We start from the raw sequence: 17621 nt of genomic DNA, 5'->3' as shown, positions 1-17621 counted from the left end.
TCTCATTTTTTTTCCTTTTTGATCTGATTTTTCTTGTGTAGCATGATAATTGTGGAAATATGTATAGAAAAATTGCACATGTTTAACATATATTGAATTGCTTGCTATCTAGGGGAGAGCTCAGGGGGAAGGGAGGGAAAAATTTAGAATACAAGGTTTTGCAAGGGTTAATGTTAAAAACTATCTCTGCATGCATTTTAAAAGTGGAAAACTATTATTAAAAACAATAGAATACGACTTCCGGTCAAGATGGCGGCGAGGAGGCACACAGCTGTGTAAGCTCCGCATTTTCTCTCAGAATCCATCTCATTACAAGCCTCTGAATTAATGCCTGACTGAAAAAAAAAACCCACAAACAGTTACCAAGAGAAGACGTCCTTGAGATTCGCCAGGAAAGGTCTGTTTTTGCTCGAGGGCAGGACGGTTTTAGACCGGGCACAGACTGAGGGCAGACAGTGGCAGGGAGAGCTCAGCAGGCAGCTCACAGGAGCAGACCGGAGGGGGTTGGGGTGTGATCTCAGCCGTCTCTGTGGGGAGAGCTTCATCACAGGATTGGATACTTTGCTCTGGCAGCAAGTCAGTAGCCCAGCAGAGAAGCTAAAAACACCGGGGGTGAAGAATACAACCCCAAAGCTGGAGTTCCTTGAGACCGGCCACCCCTCCCCCACAGCGTCTCAGCACGCTCTCAGAGTCTCAGAGCGCAGGCGCAGCACAGTCCTGCTAGTGCCTCGCTGCTGCCTCCGCAGTCTGTAGAGGAAGCTCGGTAACGCCACCCAGCCCCTCCCCCCAAAAAAGCAGATTCCATTTGGGGTTTTTTTCCTTTTTTTTTCTTTGCTAGTTTGTCTCTGATTCTTCTCTGACAAAATGAGCAAAAAGTTAAAAAGGACTTTAACGATTGACAGCTTTTATACGGACAGAGAGCAGACTCTAAACCCTGAGGAGACTAAAAACAGATTATCTCCAGGTGAATTCCCACAGGAGGAGATCATCTGTTCCTCAGCACAGATGAATCTCATAGAAGAAATTAAAAAGGCTCTCACAAGAGAGCTAGAAGAAAAACAATAGAATATGCATTCTGCAGTGCAGGGATTGTCCTTTTATATTCACATGCCCAGCCCTTAGCACACAACTTTGCATCCAACAAGTGCTTAATAAATGTTTTTTCCTTCCTTTCTTCATTGAGAAGAGTCTTGGCCATGGTCTAGTAAGTACAATACCTAAAATTTGAATTCTAGACTCCTGACCCCAGCTCTAATATTGACAATAGTACTACATCTATCCCTTGTAGGCTCCCTAATTATAAATGGGCCAAAAAGTTAGCTCCATGAAACAAGAGCCTGAAGAAGCAACTTCTTGGGGCCAAAAGTCTCATTTCCGATTTTGGCTCCAATTCTACCTTTCTGGACTTAAAAGCCTGTGGGCCAACTTGAATTTGCATTAGGCAACCAGAACCTTGGTGTGATTCTGGTGGTATGTTTGAAAGAAGCCCAGAGTCTGTAATACACAAAAATCTGGGTTCAAATCCTGCCTATACCAATTACTGGCTGTGTGACCATAGGCAAATCACTTACTTGTTCTAGGCCTCCAGTAACCTGGCAATACCCAGCCTCCCTTTGTGACCCCTGAAGATCTCATCCAACTTTTGAGTTCCTGAACTCCTGGAGAGAGAATGGACTCCAAGTTACACATGACAGCCCTCCTAACCTTTTTGCATTTCCTCTCTTCCACCTTTGTTCTATGTCAATGCCCTTCATAAGGTGTAAATAATTAGCTAAACTAAATATCAGGCTCCGGAATGAATGACTCTCCTATTACTTGTGCATAGGTTACCCAGGGGCCATGGAGCACGTGCTGTCTGGGAGTGTTCTTTAACTTCAATGTCCTCTCTCCCCACCACACCATTAACTCCATGAGGCCAGGGACCAGTGGGGTTATAGTAGCTGCCTCAGGGCCCCAACTCATCCAGACACTTAATGGACATTCACTGTTAATGGGGATGCGGCAATGATGATTAATGGGTGGTGGAATAGAAGGAGCCCTGGCGTAGAATCCTGGCTCTGGAAGTTATTTCCAAGTTTTGTGATCTGGGTCAAGACACATCTGTAAAACAGTAATCATAAGATCATGGGATCGGAGATTAGAGCTGGGAGGGGCCTTAGAGGTCCAATTCTCCTCTTTTTATAGCAAAGGAACTGGATTCTAGAGGGCTTAAGAAACTTGGCCATGGTCACACAGTTAATAGGTGGCAGGAGGGAAAACAATATTTATGTTACAGACATCACTGAAGTGTTATTTTCCTCACGACACCAGGACAAAACAGATCCTTAAATGGGGTACAAATGTGTTCTTGGTCATTTAATAAAAATTATTTGTATATTTACAAATGTAGTCTGAATAATTTATATTTGATAATTTAATAATAAATAACATTTAACTGTATATATTTTTGAAAGAGATCCGTCCTTGCAACGTAAATATTCTCCCACTGATTCTGTGTGCTTGTGATTCTTAGATTGTTACACTCCCCAAAGAATCAAAGTTGCATGTCATAGACTTGGAGAACTATAGATGTATGGATGAGAGATGCTGCAAAGGTAGAAACAACTGGCCTTGGCAGCGGATTGGATGTGGAGTGAGGAGAAAGAAGGATGAGTCAAGGTTGACTCCTAGATTGTGAGCCTCGAAGATATCAACATTAAGAGGAGAAACATATCATCAAAAAAGGAGATAGTCCAAACATGGTGAGGAGAATGAGGGATGACAGATGGTGTGTACTGGTACCCACAAAATTCCAAGAGACCTCAAGGAAGGCTTTTCATTTATTGCAGAAATCCTCCATGGAGTCTATATGGAAGAAGAGAGGAAAGGAGTACGTTGGATGAGAAGATGTGATTGTATTATGCTTAGCACCAAAGGGAATGGTTGCATGGATGAAATTGTGGCCCCATAAAACATTAAGGTAGTAAGGTAAGAATTGTTAGTTTATTATTACCAATAACAACAGTAAGAATATATGTCTCTCTTTTAGAAATCAAGGACTGGAAGGAACTGAGAATCAAAGTTGGAATGATGGAAGAGTTCAAGGTGTTTGAGACACACTGGGCTGGAGGAACGAAAGCTCTTCATTATAGCATTTCTGCTTATTGTTGTTGCAATTTTGGGTGGTGGGAAGCAAGTCGCTCTTCTTCCAGGATAATTGATTACTTTCTTACTTTGGAACATCCCTGTATATAGCAGGTAACACAGAATCATCAAGTCACTGAGTGTCGGAACTGGAAGAGATCATCAGGTCATAGCTCTAAACCTGAAAGTTGTCGTGAAAGTTGTCTAGTCAAATGTCTGCCTTTTACAGGGGAGGAAACTGAGACCTAGAGAGGGGAAGCCACTTGTCCAAGTGGCCTACAGCAAGCATCAGGACATCAAAGGCATTTGGAGTTAGCCCTAACCAGCCCTCAGAATCTGAAATGTAAGGACAACCTGGATCCCTGCTGGCCTCTTGTGACTGTGCTAACAATGACCTCAGGGTCTCTGTTGCCATCTCCCTCCACCTCTCTTCATCGCTCACCATTGCCCTCCTCCCTACATCTACTGTATTTGTCTCAGGGCCCTTATTCCCCGTCATGCCTTCAACAACCACAGGTACCAGGAGGGCCTGACTCTAAGGCACTTTCTGCTATGGAGCATTCACTCTGCCTGAATCCCTCCCATTCATAGAAAGGTTGAGTTGAGGTTCTAGAGCAAGGCTTCTTAAACTTTTTCTACTCACAACTCCTTTCCTCCAGAACAAGATTTACGTGACCCTGGGTATCTAGATAAATAAAGTAGGTATACAAATAAAACATTTACTGATAACAAATCATAATTCCGTGACCCCCATATTCAGGTTCAAGATCCCATATGGGGTCGTGAACCACAGTTTAAGAAGCTTTGCTTTAGACTACATGTGGGGCAAGAAAGAATAATTTCCATTTTAAGGGATATGAACATGGTAGGATAGACAGCTTCTAGTTCCCTGGTACCTATTTCTATTTCATATCCAGCTAATCTATGAATAACTAATGAGAGGTTTTTATGTTCCCCTCCATGCTTTTATGGTCATTTAACAGTTTTAAATTTACTAGTTCCATTCACCAACCACTTAAATGTCTTAGAGTCCTAATTTGTGAAAGGGACTTTGGAAGGAAGCTTAGAGGTCATTCATGTACTCCGGTGGCATCAAGCTCAACTATAAACGGGACCACTAAAGGGCACGTAAAGATCTCTGCAGGCACATATTGTCTTAGGAAATCACATACTGACATCATCTATGTTCTGTTGTACAAAGCAGAATTGCAGTAGCTCAAAAGAAATACGGGATGCCCAGAGTTGGAGAAGCCCCGCCAAATGTTCACATGGACTATTTGTGCCTGACCTGTGGCAGAGCATTCCCAGCCCACCTCGGTCTGATCAGTCACATTCAGACGTACCATACCTTGATCCTAAGAGAGTGATGTTATTTTGGGCCTCTTTGACAATGAAGGACAATGTTCTGTTGATATTTTTATTGTTGTTATGTATTTCCCAATTACTTTTCCATTTAGTTCAGTCTCCACTTGGGATTGTTATGGGCTACGACATGGTCACTGTCTGCATGTTAGATGCTCCTGATCTAGTTCAGCCCTTTTCTGTAAAAAGAAGAGAATTGGATCTCTAAAGCCCCCTACAACTCTAATCTCGGGTCCCATGATCTTAGGGTCCCTCTTTTACAGATGAGGAAACTGAGGCTCAGAGAAGTTAAATGAGTTCCCCAAGGTCAAACAGGCAACAAATGGAAGAACCAGGATTCAACCCCAGGTCTTTTGACTCCAAATTCAATATTCTTCCCACTGTGCCATGATACAAGATGAACATGAGTATCTTTGTGTCTTTCAGACCTGTGATTTCACCAGTGTGGAGAATTTCCAGATGAGGAAGCTCACTCTACCAATGCAGGTCAGCACCTTCTCTGCAACTTAGATTCTTAGAAAACTGCCTAGAGAATTAAGAGGAATGACTTTTCCAAGGTCACACAGCTAGGATGTGTCAAAGATGGATCTTGAATCCAAGTTTTTTCAATTTTGAGACTGAGGTCTGTAGCCCCAGTCTATGCCATCATGCCCCATGTTTACTTGTCCTAGGCTTCTGCTCTTCCTGAAGAAGACTGTGGGAACCCCCCACCTGATACAAATGATCTTGGATGGGAAGGATTGGTGGTGGAAGGATGGGGAGGAGAAGGTACAATAAATAATTATAGTACAAGGAAAGTTGAGAAGGAAGAAAGCACTAAGTGGAATGGATTGATCTTGGGGGTCACCTTCACTGACCCCCATCTAAACTTCTGATTTTGTAAAGGAAGTAACAACAGATCAGAATTAATATCAAAACAGGAACTGGAACCCACAAGATCTCTTGCCTGGGTATCTGTAGCCTAGAGAAGAGAAGACTCAGAGGACACATGTGATCTTGATGTATTCATGTGGAAGATTTGTTGTGATTGGTCCCAGAAGGACAGAACCAGGGGCAACCAGTGGAGGGGGCAAAGAGTCCACTTTAGGTTCGAGGTCAAGGAGAACAAAAACCATCCAGATACTTATACTGGTCCCCATATGAAATGGGTTGCCCTGAGAGGTGATGGGTTTGCCAACCTTGGAGGTCTCCGAGCAGAGCTGCACGACCACTTGATTGCTATGTGACGATGGAGATCCCTCTCAGGCATGAGTTGGACTAGTTGGCTGCTGGTGTTCCTTCCACGGTTCGATGATACCAGTCCGGCATTCTTTCAGCCTAGTTAATTGAACATGGCCTCTGTGATATGGTCAAGGCTCATTCTGAGGCATTCTGAACTGAGCACCAGCTCCTATCTCATGGCGCAATTGGCGCAGCTGAATGGGAATAGAGCACCTTGGTCTCTCCCAGACATACCGACCCCAAGATCACTTGTATCAGGTGGGGGGTTCCCATAGTCTTCTTCAGGAAGAGCAGAAGCCTGAGACAAGTAAACATGGGGCTATCGACCTCAGACCCAGGTACTACGACTACTTTTCTTCCCTTTCCTGTTGGTCACTAAGGAAACTGGGCCGCCACAATCAATTGTAAGGGAATAGACTTCATGGGTTTTCATTCAAAGTGGGGATCCAGCCAGTATGGAACAGGGGAAGGATTCTCACCTGTGACTCAACCCTAAATGCACCTCTAACTCGAACCTTAAATGCACCTTCAACTCTATCATGTATAAAATGATGGAGGTAGTCTAGAATGAGCCATATGGTCTAACTAAAGGTTCTAAGCCTAGGATAGTATGACCTCTCCCACTTTCTAGGCCAGGCCCAAGCTCAGGGTACAGCAGAGCAAGGCTTTTGCCTTTCTACCCCTCACTAACATGACCCCATGAGATGGAACCAGCTCTTACCATCTTGCAACCACACTGCCCTACAGTAACTCCATTTGACCACTGGTCTGCACTCTCACTTCTTCCTCAGATGATGAAAAGTCCTCTGAATTTCCCACCTTGGGACAAAATCCAGTCACCTGACTAGTTATGGCTCTGTCTGAAACTCAAGGCTCAAGCTGGAACCCAGAGCATCAGCACCTGTGGGCATCTGTTTATTCCAAGACACATGGTTCTAGATTGAATGTGTTGTGTGTTAATGCTTTGGGTTTCTTTTTGTTACTTTGGCCTTGAGGAAGTAAAAGTTTTCCCACCTTCAACCAGGCTCCAAATCCTGAGCACCAAGGTGCCTTGGATTCAGAGTTAAAGGAACTCAGTTCAAGTCCTCACTTTGTTCAAGAAGTTTGTTTCCTGACTTTGAAGGAAACACCTCCACGGGCCTTAGTTTCCTCCTCCAGAAAAGGACAGCAAGAGTACTTGCACTGTTTTTTCAGGGTTGTGATGGGTATTTTGGTTTCGTGGTTATTCTTAAGAGAGAAATTAGGGAAGGTGTGTGCTAATTCCAAGCTAGGCTGGAGGCGTGGAACGAGCCCTCTTGGAGAAAGAAGCCAAAGCTTCCCATCTGAACTCTCCCATTAATTTGGGGAAGTGGTTTTGTGAGTGACTCCTTTCACTGACCCAATGGAGACTTGGGAATGGAGTTAGGAATATCTTTCATCAGGATTCCCCTGGGGAAGCCCATCCTTTCTTTTTGTCTAAATCATGATAATCCTGGGTACCTGCCCTGTCTGCTTCTTCAGAACACACTGGCTTATGTGGCACAGAACCCTCCTCTTCCAGGTCTGAAACTAATCCAATGCCAACTGTTGGAAACCAAGGCCAAGGAGCCATTGGCCAGAAGAGGAGGAGGGTTTCAGAATCTTTCCAAGCCTAGACACCAGGGACTGGGAGGCTAACAGATGCCCTCTTGGGCCCTACTGGGGCCAAAATGCAAATTGAGATTCTTCTCTAAGCCGTGTCTCAGAAACCACCAGAGCCACTGGTCCAATCAGTACAAAATCCAGGTCGCTCCCTGCCCCCCACCACTGGATTGACCGTTAGCTTGGGCAGTAACTCGCTGATCATCTGGCTGCTCATCTGGCTGCTCATGATGTGTAGGGGCCAGGAGCAGAATGGGGCTCTGCAGGAGATGGGCCGGGATGTGAGGAGTGCTGAGAAGGAACTTCGTGGCCTGGTAAGCACCAACACTTTAGTGCAAATGGCATTATCCTAACCAGAGAGCCCCTGGCCAGGATCTCTATTAGAAGAAGGGAAAGAGGGAGGTTAGAAATCAATTGGCAAAGGACACAGGAAGGGGAGGCGAGGACTAAAAAACACACATTTCCCCAACTTTCCAGTTTGGCCCAGGGCTGGGCATCAGAACCTCCCAAGCCAGGAAGCCGGGTTGTCTTTCCAGCCTTCTTTTGGGACAGGTTTCTCTCCGGCCATTCTCCAGGTATCCCAAGAAGGGCACGTCGCCCTCCTCCGTCCTCCCACCAGGCAGGGGGGGATTCAGCCCCTGCAGGAGATGGAAAGAATGAAGTGGATCCCAATTAGAAAATGGAATATCATTCCATGTAATTAAATGGCTTTCTGGAAATGGGTCTTTTTCTCTTCCTGTCTGGCAATTTTGCTAAGTCTGTGCTCTCACTAACGAGGCTGACTCGCTTTTCTGCCTCCGGGCTGTCTGTATACAAGAACGGGCTGCCAAGTAGAGACCTCAGGAAGCCTTGGGAGCCAGGGGGTAGAAGGAGCCAGCCTACTCTCTGCTACAGAGAAGAGCCCGGCCAGGATTTGGCCTCTGCCTCTGTACCCCTCAAGTATCACAGAAACAACTGGACTCAGCAAATGGTTTGCAAGTCTATGGGGAGGGCCTGGGTCTGTGATTTCACTTGCTATAAAGGACTACCAGGGGAGAAAACTCTCTCTACCAAAGCAGGTTGGGAAATTCTCAGCAACTTGGAGATCAGGGAGCTTCCTAGATATGAGTTCTACCAGATGGGGTCTTCTTCTCACTGGTGACTCATCCCTGCTTGGCCCCCGCCATGTTCCCTCTCTCAGACAGTCTCCCTCTCCTGCCATTCCGGTGTCTTCACCCATGGGCTCAGAGGTCCCAGGGGCTGTTTCTCTTCCACAGTATGTTACCTTGAATTCATGAGACCATGTATCCGTCCCTAAAAAACTGAATTTGTTTAAAAACAAAACAGAACACCTGAAATGAAGGCATTGGTAGTCCTTGTGACCCAAAATCGTTAGGTATAGCTCTGCAGAGGAGACAAGTCAGAACAAACTTAGATCATGTGTCCCAAGGGGGTATGTGATTCCAAGCATGGCAGGTGATCATTCTGGGAGGGGCAGGGGAACAGAGGGGCTTTCTTTGTCAAGTAACAGGGTCTGTTGAGCACTCAGACGCCAATTGGAAAAAGAGGAAGCCCAACCCTGGGGGGAGGGATTTCTCAACTGGTGAAAGCAAGACTTCTGGATGCCAAAATAGTATCAATGACTACTCACATCACAAACCTAGAGCTGGAAGGAACAAAAGAGGCCACTGAGTCCAAGCTCCTTATTTTATAGTTGAGGGAACTGAGAACCAAAGAGAGGAAGTGATTTGCCCGAGGTCCCACAGGTAATAAGTAGTACAACGAGTCTCTTTGAGACAAAAATGCACTTTATAAATTATAGCAGTAAATTATGCTAAAATACATTTTCACAGTACTTTATGGGGAAAAAAGCTATAGGATTTAGAGCTGTATGTGATTTTAGAGGTCATCTCTTTTATTATATAGAGGAGGAAACTGGGTTCCAGAGATCTTAAGTCACTTGGGCAAGGTCACTCAGGCAGTGAAATTGCAATCCAAATCCTCATTCCAAATCTCCTACTTTTGCCACAAGGCTACGCGGACTTCTAAGAATCAAAACTTTGACCTGGAAATTTACTCATCCCCAGGTTCCCCAAAACCTCACTTAGGCCAGGTTTCCTTGGTTCTTGAGACAGGAGGTTCCACTCTAGAGACTCATGGTAAGCAAAATGTTTTGGCTCATTGACCCCCACATGTGAAAAGCACGATCTGTTGACGTGACTTTCAAAGTCAATTGTCAAAGTCTCCCACGTTTGGATCTGGATTTGGGGCTCAGGAAACAAAAGTCAAGCAGTGACTGTGACAAAAAGGTCCTTCTTCCTAAACTGGAGATCATTACTATAAAGAGGTCTACTTAGACCGCTCCAACCTCAAGAAGCTGTTAGTGGGCCAAGAAAGAGAACTCCAAATGAATCGGAGAACGAGAGCAGAAATAACAACATCTGGTAGGCATAAAGCATATTAAGGATTAGAGACTATTTCCAACACATTATTCTCACTTGATCCTCACAACAGCCTGGGAGTTATCTGCTATCATTATCATTTTTTTATTATAGCTTTTTATTTACAAGATATATGCATGGGTAATTTTTCAGCATTGACAATTGCAAAACCTTTTGTTCCAATTTTCCCCCTCCTTCCCCCCACCGCTTCCCCCAGATGGCAGGTAGACCAATACATGTTAAATATGTTAAAGTATATATCATTATCATTATTTTTCCAATTTTGCAGATGAGGAGACTGAGATTAATAATAATAATGATAATAATAATAAAACTTAGTATCTCAATAGTGCTTTATGGTTTGCAAAGCACTTTATAACCATTACCTCCTTTATCCTCACAACAATTTTGGGAGGAAGGCGTTAGTTACTGTTGTAGTTGTTATTCAGAAACAGGAACTTGCCCAGTCACAAAGCTAGTAAGTATCTGAGGCAGAAGTCAAAGGCTCTCCCAACTCCAGGCCAGTCCATTTCTTTAAGAATAAATTGGGCCAGGTTGTAGAAGGCCTCAAGAGCCATGATAAGGAAGAAGCATTAAAAGACTATTATGTAGAGGAATATTATAAGTTGTGGGAAGAATAAATGGGAATCAGGAGTCCTGGGTAGCTACTGGCTCTGTCACCTGCTGACGTGATCATTTGCCATCTCTGTCTGGACCTTCAGTTTCCCCATCTGTAAAATAAGATTGGACTGAATGACTTCAAAGTAACCTACTAGCTCTAAACATTCTGTGGTTTCAAAATCCCATGAGGAAGAAGATTCAAAGAGAAGGGGACAGCTATAGCAATACCTTCCTTCTCACGTGGATTGCTGTACTTAAAGTGCAATTCAATGGCCAGCTCCTCCATTTCCCATTCTGGTGCTACCCCCCAGCCCTTTCATTTAGTAACTAATTTCTCCCTCAGGACCTCACACAGTACTTTGCACCTTTCCCATTTACTTACTATGTAATTTTATGTATTAGCATTATCTATATTTATGGCTTTTCTCCCCAAAAGACTACTTTGGAGTCAAATAAAGGCAGTGTCTATATATTAGCTAAACTTGGCTCTTCCCCAGTACCAAATATAATGCTTTCTACACCACAAATTATGGTACACAAATGTTATGGAATGTCACAGTACTATAAAAAACAACAAAGATGAGGAATTCAAAGCAGCATCAAAAGACTAATATGAATTGATGCAGAGCAAAGTAAGAAACCCCAAGCAAACAGCATACGCAATGAGTACAATGATGGAAATGGAGAAAATACAATAAAAATGAATGCTATATAAATAAAACGATAAAATTTGGCCCCAGAAAAGGGATAAGCAGATGCCCCTCCCTCCTTTCATTTAGAAGTGAAGGACTATATATGTAGCATCCTGTTGAAGGTGTCAGATATCATCAGTCTATCTGTTGGTTTTGCTAAACTGTTTTACAAATATATCTTAGGTACATGGGGAGGTTTGATTGGTAGGGGTGGTAAAGAATGTGATATAAACACAAAAGTTATCCATAAAACTTTGTTCTTAAAAAAAAGGTCTCATGTCTCATGCTTGAATTCCTTTCTATTTCACTTTATTTTTCAAAGGTACTTCTTAACTTTAGATTCTTACATCTCAAATAAGCCCCTGTGCTGCCAATAAAAGCTAGCTCTTGGGTACTTTACATAGTCTTCTAGATGACGAGCATACATACCATATGTGTGTGTGGATCTATGTGTGTGTGTGTGCGTGCGCGTGCGTGTGTGTGTGTGTGTGTGTGTGTGTGTGTATGGATGTGTGTGTCCAGACTTGTTATTTCATTAGTACAGAGACATCTTCATGTGTAATTGTCCTCCACTTACGCAAATGGCGAACTCAGATACAGGCCCGTGACAGGTTAAATGACTTGCTCAAAGCCTCACAACCAGGATGGATCAAAGACAGGTTTGGAACCCAGTTCTTCCCTAGTCTAAGAAGTAATTTTCCCCATGTCATAAATGTACATTTCTTTTTTTTAAAAAAAAAAAAGGCATGAAAAGTAGCATATCAGGTAGTAATAGCTCCCACACAAATAGACTTGAAGGTTGAAAAGGATGCACCGCCTATGCATCTCATTTGAGCCTCAGAGCAACTCTATGAGATTGGTCCTATAAGTGTATTATCCCCATTTAATAGATGAGGAAACTGAAGCTCAGAGAGGGATCTGCCTCAGAGAAGAACTCCAAGGTACATGCAGGGTCACACCTGGGGAAGTGTTAACAGTGGGAATCAAACATGGGTATAGCTCTGCCCTTTCCCCACACTGCCTCTTGTGTTCTCAGATTGTGTTTGCTTCTCATATACCCCCCTATCTCACAGTGTAAGTACAATGTTTTGTAAACTCTCAAGCTATAGAAATGGGAGTCATGATCTCATCGTTGTGATTTTCTTCATTAAGATCTCGTAAGAGGTTCCAGGCTTCCCAGAGAGATCGTCTGTACTCTTCCCGTGAGGTAGGAGGTGGGGATGGGGATCGTTTTGTCTTTTTCAATAGCTAGGGATACAGATGAGGAACACAGTTCCCCAAGGGGCATGGCTGAGGCTGGCTGTTCCAATGCAATCAGTGATTCCTCCTGTGTTAGGAAGTCCAAACAATGGCCAGGATTCATATTCCTAAAGTAGCAATGTGAAGCTTCTGACTTAGGAGGTCACTGGTCAGGAGCAAATGGTTATAGGGGCAAAACAAAGATCTCCAAGCTCCCAAATTTGGATGAATTGACAAATGAGTTAATGATCAAACAAAAGGTTAGAATTCATTTCTAGGCTATAGCACAAATATGTGTATTGTTGAGCATCTGTGATTTTGATCAAAAAAGCTTCAAATCTGTCTATAACTTAGTAGGTTATTCTCAGAAAATAGCCCAGGGTTTTGAGAAGGCAAATTACTTGCCCGGTGTCACAAAGTATCGGAGTCATGATTTGAATTTGGCTCTTCTGTCTCCAAGGCCAGTACTCAGTCAGTTTTCCCCACAAATCCAAGATTATACTGTAATCCTGCGTTTGGTAGAATAACCGGATGACTGTACTACACTTAGACACAAACGGCCTCATGGGCTGATGTGGCAGAATTAAATTAAAAAAAAAAAACAATTCCGACATTTAAAAAAATCATTCTGTTCGTGGCACAGCCACCCTCTGCTGCCTCTTCAATGCCAATGAACGATGGTTATCGTCAGTGCAACGGTTGCAGAGATTTGATGGGCAATGGGATGAGCGGTTGCCAAGCCGATTCTGGTGATGCCCTGACTGGGAACCAAGACTCTGATCTACAAAGATCCCCATGGATGGGCTAGGACATAACCAGGGAAGACACACATGTGCGGTTGATGTCATCTGTTTCCCTGGTTGGGATGTTAAGTTGTCTTAATCTCTGAGCTTTCAGTCAGTGCAAGCATTCAGATTTCAACAGAGTCCCGACCCTGCCGGTGAGACATGGCTGCCCGTGTAATTTTTGTTATGGAGTTGAATGCTGTCTTGCAAATCTTGTCTGGACAGCCGCCTCCGAAACTCATTGGTGGTGAAGTAGTAGATGACTGGGTCTAGGCAGGAATTCAGGCTCGCCAGGCACAAGGCCACCGAGTGGAATATCAGAATCACCTTGCGGGCCCTGCAGCTTTGGATTTTGTTGGCTTTGACCAGGAAATCTAAAGGAAAGCTGAAATGATAAGGTGCAAAGCAAATCAAGAAGACTGCTGCACAGGTTAAGATCATTTTAAGAGCCTTCTTCTTCTCCCCGAGGTCCTGGGACACTGGGTACTTCTCCTTTAGTGATAACACAGTCTTCCAGGAACAGTAGAGAACAATGATGAGAGGGGTGATGAAGCCCACCAGCTCCCCCACTGTTACCATGACAATGGACTGTGCCAAATTCACATTCCTGGTGGGGAGATCCACAAAGCACTTGGTGCGGTTGCTAGCCTTCTCGTGGTTGATCCGGAGAAAGGGGAAAAGGAGGCAGGCAAGGCAGATACTGAGCCAGCCAGCTACACTGATGTACAAGTCGCATTTCCTTTTGCAGTCTGTGAAGCGGAAGGGGTACATGAGGAACCAGAACCGCCGCACGCTAATGCACACCAAGAAGTAAATGCTGGCGTACATGTTCACATACTTCAGGTAAAAGCAAAACATACAGAGGCCTTCCCCAAAAGGCCAGTTGTGATTCAGGTAGTAAAAGATCCTCAAAGGCAAGGAGAGTACTTGTAATAAGTCTGCAATGGCCAAGTTGATCATGAAGATCACAGCCCGCTTGGTTTCTTTCATGTAGCCATAGAAAACCCACAGAGCTAGTATGTTTCCTATGAGACCAGGCACCAGGATGACTGTATACGTGACCGCATAAATAAAGTACCGAAAATCTGTGTTGGCTATATCTGCTAGGATACATGAATTGTTACTACTCATGTTTCTCTCCAGAGACTCTCTCTGGTCAATAAGTAAGTCCACTGCCAACTGCAGAGCTTTTTCAGTGACAGATAATGGATGGGCTGGGAAATCTAAAAGCATAGAATAATGTTCTCCTTTCATTACCTCTGCTTGAGCCCCTGTACATGATTTGGGTGCTTTTCATAGAATTATGTGGACATTTGCCTTGGATTAGCATTCAGTATTCATGGATATGAAAGTGTAGTCTGTATGAGCCACTGACAGACATCTATGAGTTTCCCTTCTTGCTGCTATGGTGGCAAGGCCTTCTGGGACATTATAACTGTTGCTTCCCTCTTTGTAGGATCATGAATGTATCACATAAGGATTCTTCCAAGCTCCACATGGTGACAGATATCTCTTGGCAAGTATTATCATGTGACACGATGGTGCGATGCTTTCTTAGGACTCTCTGGAAGACCCCCAAGTTTCTTAAAAGAACTTGGTTGGTTGTGACCTTGCTGGAGAAAAATACCATATTGGATACTGGTTTGAGGAAGTGGGAGAAAGCTCTGTCCATCACACTTCAGGGCAAATTAATCTGGCCCAGGGCACGGCTATGGGGTTATTTCCATGGAACCTTTAAGGCTTGAAACCAGGCAGCAGACTGCAAGGAAAATAGAAAACAAAACAAAACATTAAATCATTGAGAGGATCCTTTTGGGAAGAGGAACATGGGAGAAGTGTGGAATGTTAGAACTGAAAGGTTGCAAACCACTAATTTTATAAATGAGGGACCTGAAGTTTAGAGAGGACAAGCGATTTACCCACAGTCACACAATAAGACTAGAGCCCAGCTCTCCTAATTCCTAGAGCTGGGTTCTAGACACTTGGTTCTTTCCAAAAGTTCTTTTCCATTTCATCAATCTTCTTTGTATCTTTATTCAAAATGTTACCTTCTCGAATGCTACCTCCTTGGTGGCCCACATCTATGAGTCTTTAAGTCTCCCCCCCCCAAAGGACTTAGCTTCTTCAAACACCACTTCCATCTTGCTATTCCCCCTAAAGCTGATCCTTCCCTCTTGCTTAATCTACCAAGCCCTCTGGCCTGACTTTCAAGGCTTCTCATAATAGCCCCTACCCAGTTAATGAAACCCTGTCTCCCACTCTTGCCTCACATTCCCACTTTGCTTCAGGCAAACTAAACTCCTACCTTTTCCAAAACAGGTGGTACCATTCACTCGATACATTTATTAAGCACCTACTATGTGAAAAGTACTATGCTAGGCCCTGGAGACAAAAAATATGCCTTGCTTTTTCCTGCCTCTTTTCTTTTTGCTCATGTTTTGCCCTATCCCCAAACTTCCTTCCACATCCATTCTCCTTTGTGGCACTCGGCTACAGTCCCCTGACTGGATCCCCCTTTTGTGACTATATATGTGCTTATCATTCTCCTTTCCCAGTCCCATCCCTTCTACCCTCATTCTCTGTATCCATCTCTTGGACTACATTGTGTATGTGGCCCAGCTCCCTCACTTTTCCCATTTAAGTAGTTGGGGGAAAATAAAGTGCCAAGTGAAAAAGATGTGCAGAAAGGCTAGAAACAGGAAAAGAGAAAAAGACTGAAGCAGGGAGAAAATAGGAAAGGTTTATAGAGAATGAGCATTGACAAGATGGGAAAAAACAAAGGACATGGGCAGTTTTGCCCTTATCTTAAACTGGTGAGATGGCATCAAAAGACTGGAGGACCTTTGGGCCAGAGACATGAGGAGTGAAGTTTGAATTGAAGAGGTTCAAATGAGAGAGACAGAGAGACAGAAACACACAGAGAGATGTTACCGTCTCTCCTCCCCAGCCCCAAGTCAAAGGGAACAGGACTTTGGGGGGAGAAAGGGCTCTCAGAATCTACTAAGATACTGGGAACTCATCATTCCCCATTACATTACTTTCCCCCTTTGAATGAAACCTTCCCATTTCCTCCTGACATTGTCAAGTGTGTGCTTACAAGGCGAGGGGAAATCTCCGGATCCTGGGGATACCATGAATGTACTTTCTCAATTTTCCTGGGTAGGGGCTCTAAGCTAACAGTAAGGGATTCCCCCAAAGTGTACATGGGCCCTTCTTTTCAGGAGTGCTGCAAGAACTACACAGGAGAGCCAGTGGTTCTCCTTAAGCCATCTATCTGTTGCCTCAAATGCTGCCTCTCCCCACCCTCCTGGCCAACCTACTACTTCAAGGAAAACTAGGACTTACAGTAAAACTATGACTCAAGGCACTCCTGCATAAAGAAAACTCCTCACCATCTGAGCTAGGATGAATGTAAACAGTCCCTTATCTGTCTTTAAGGCAGACAAAAGACTGGAGCTGGTTTTCTAGGGCGGGCCACTATTCTTTGAGACTTTCCTTCCTCAGGAAAGCATCCACATTGTAAAGGACTCAGCCTGAATGAGATAATGACTTGAAGGAAGCGTCCCCATTCAAATAAGGAGGCACATTTTTTTCCCTTGCTCTCCAGAGTTTTCCCTCATAAATCCAAACCTGCTTCTGCAACTAAAACAAAAATGGACCAAAACCAGCCTGCCAAGCTGGTCAGAAATCCCCTGAGGATGGAAGCCGGTTCAGACTGAGCTGTGGTCAGCAGTTATGACTGTTAATTATTAATATTTATCGATCTCTTCACTTAAGTCTTCTAAAGTATAACTTCAATTGAATTATGCTCTGCTTCAATGAGATTATTAACCCAATTGCTAGAGCAGGGCTCCTGGCTGCCACTGGGACCCTCAAGTGGTTTCCTCATTTCAAAGAGCAGAGGAACCCCTGGTTCCAAGACACCATCTGTCACTCTGGATACCTATTGTCCCCGATGGTCAAGGAGGGAATGAGCTTTCTGAACTACACTTGTCTACTACTCAACAATCTTTGGACAGTTAGTTAGCAACTGGAATAGAAAGGGTACTAATGACTATGGGAATCAGGACTGGTGTTCCAGAGGAGGTGACCTTTGAGCTGAGCTTTGGAGGAAGCTAGGTATTCTTTGAGGTGAAGTTCTGGGGTCCTACGGCCACGTACCTCACAGAGAGGGACACTGAGCCACAGAGAGGTTGACTGACTTGTTCAAGGTCAGGACTAGTAATACTGGTTCCTAAGATCCCTAGCCCTCTGCCCTAGTCCAAGAGACAAGTTCCTCCCTATATGGCTCGAATGTGTGCATGAGAGGCTTGGATCATTTTTAGCACCAGCTGGGAGAGTTCCCTCCTTCTTGGAGTCATCCTAGCTATCTGAAATAGCCACAGCGGCCCCTCTCCCATGACCCTAATTGGATATACCCTACAGATGGCTCTGATTAGAAAGGCTGAGCAATAATAATAGCTGACATTTACATAGGGCTTTAGGCATTGCAAGACACTTTATATGCATTAGCTCATTTGATCTTCATAGCAACTCAG

General features: G+C 44.1%; 1 protein-coding gene and 1 long non-coding RNA gene across 2 annotated transcripts in view; one reads left to right on the top strand and one right to left on the bottom strand.

Annotated features, from left to right (window-relative positions):
• The first annotated feature begins 2488 nt into the window (after positions 1 to 2488).
• Positions 2489 to 9347, top strand: LOC116420235. Its single transcript, XR_004230532.1, has 2 exons — positions 2489 to 2741; positions 2829 to 9347. It is a non-coding gene; the product is annotated as an uncharacterized LOC116420235 (long non-coding RNA).
• Positions 9348 to 10083: 736 nt separating this feature from the next.
• Positions 10084 to 17621, bottom strand: part of GPR174 (G protein-coupled receptor 174) — a 41713-nt gene continuing 34175 nt past the window's right edge. The window contains exon 2 of the mRNA XM_023507041.2: positions 10084 to 14842. Coding sequence (XP_023362809.1) covers positions 13216 to 14337 — 1122 coding nt within the window. The 5' untranslated portion in view covers positions 14338 to 14842 and the 3' untranslated portion in view covers positions 10084 to 13215. The remainder of the gene's footprint in view (positions 14843 to 17621) is intronic.

The sequence above is a fragment of the Sarcophilus harrisii genome, chromosome X, assembly GCF_902635505.1.
Source record: "Sarcophilus harrisii chromosome X, mSarHar1.11, whole genome shotgun sequence".
NCBI classification, from domain to species: Eukaryota; Metazoa; Chordata; class Mammalia; order Dasyuromorphia; family Dasyuridae; genus Sarcophilus; species Sarcophilus harrisii.
This window is presented reverse-complemented; position numbering and strand designations above follow the sequence as displayed.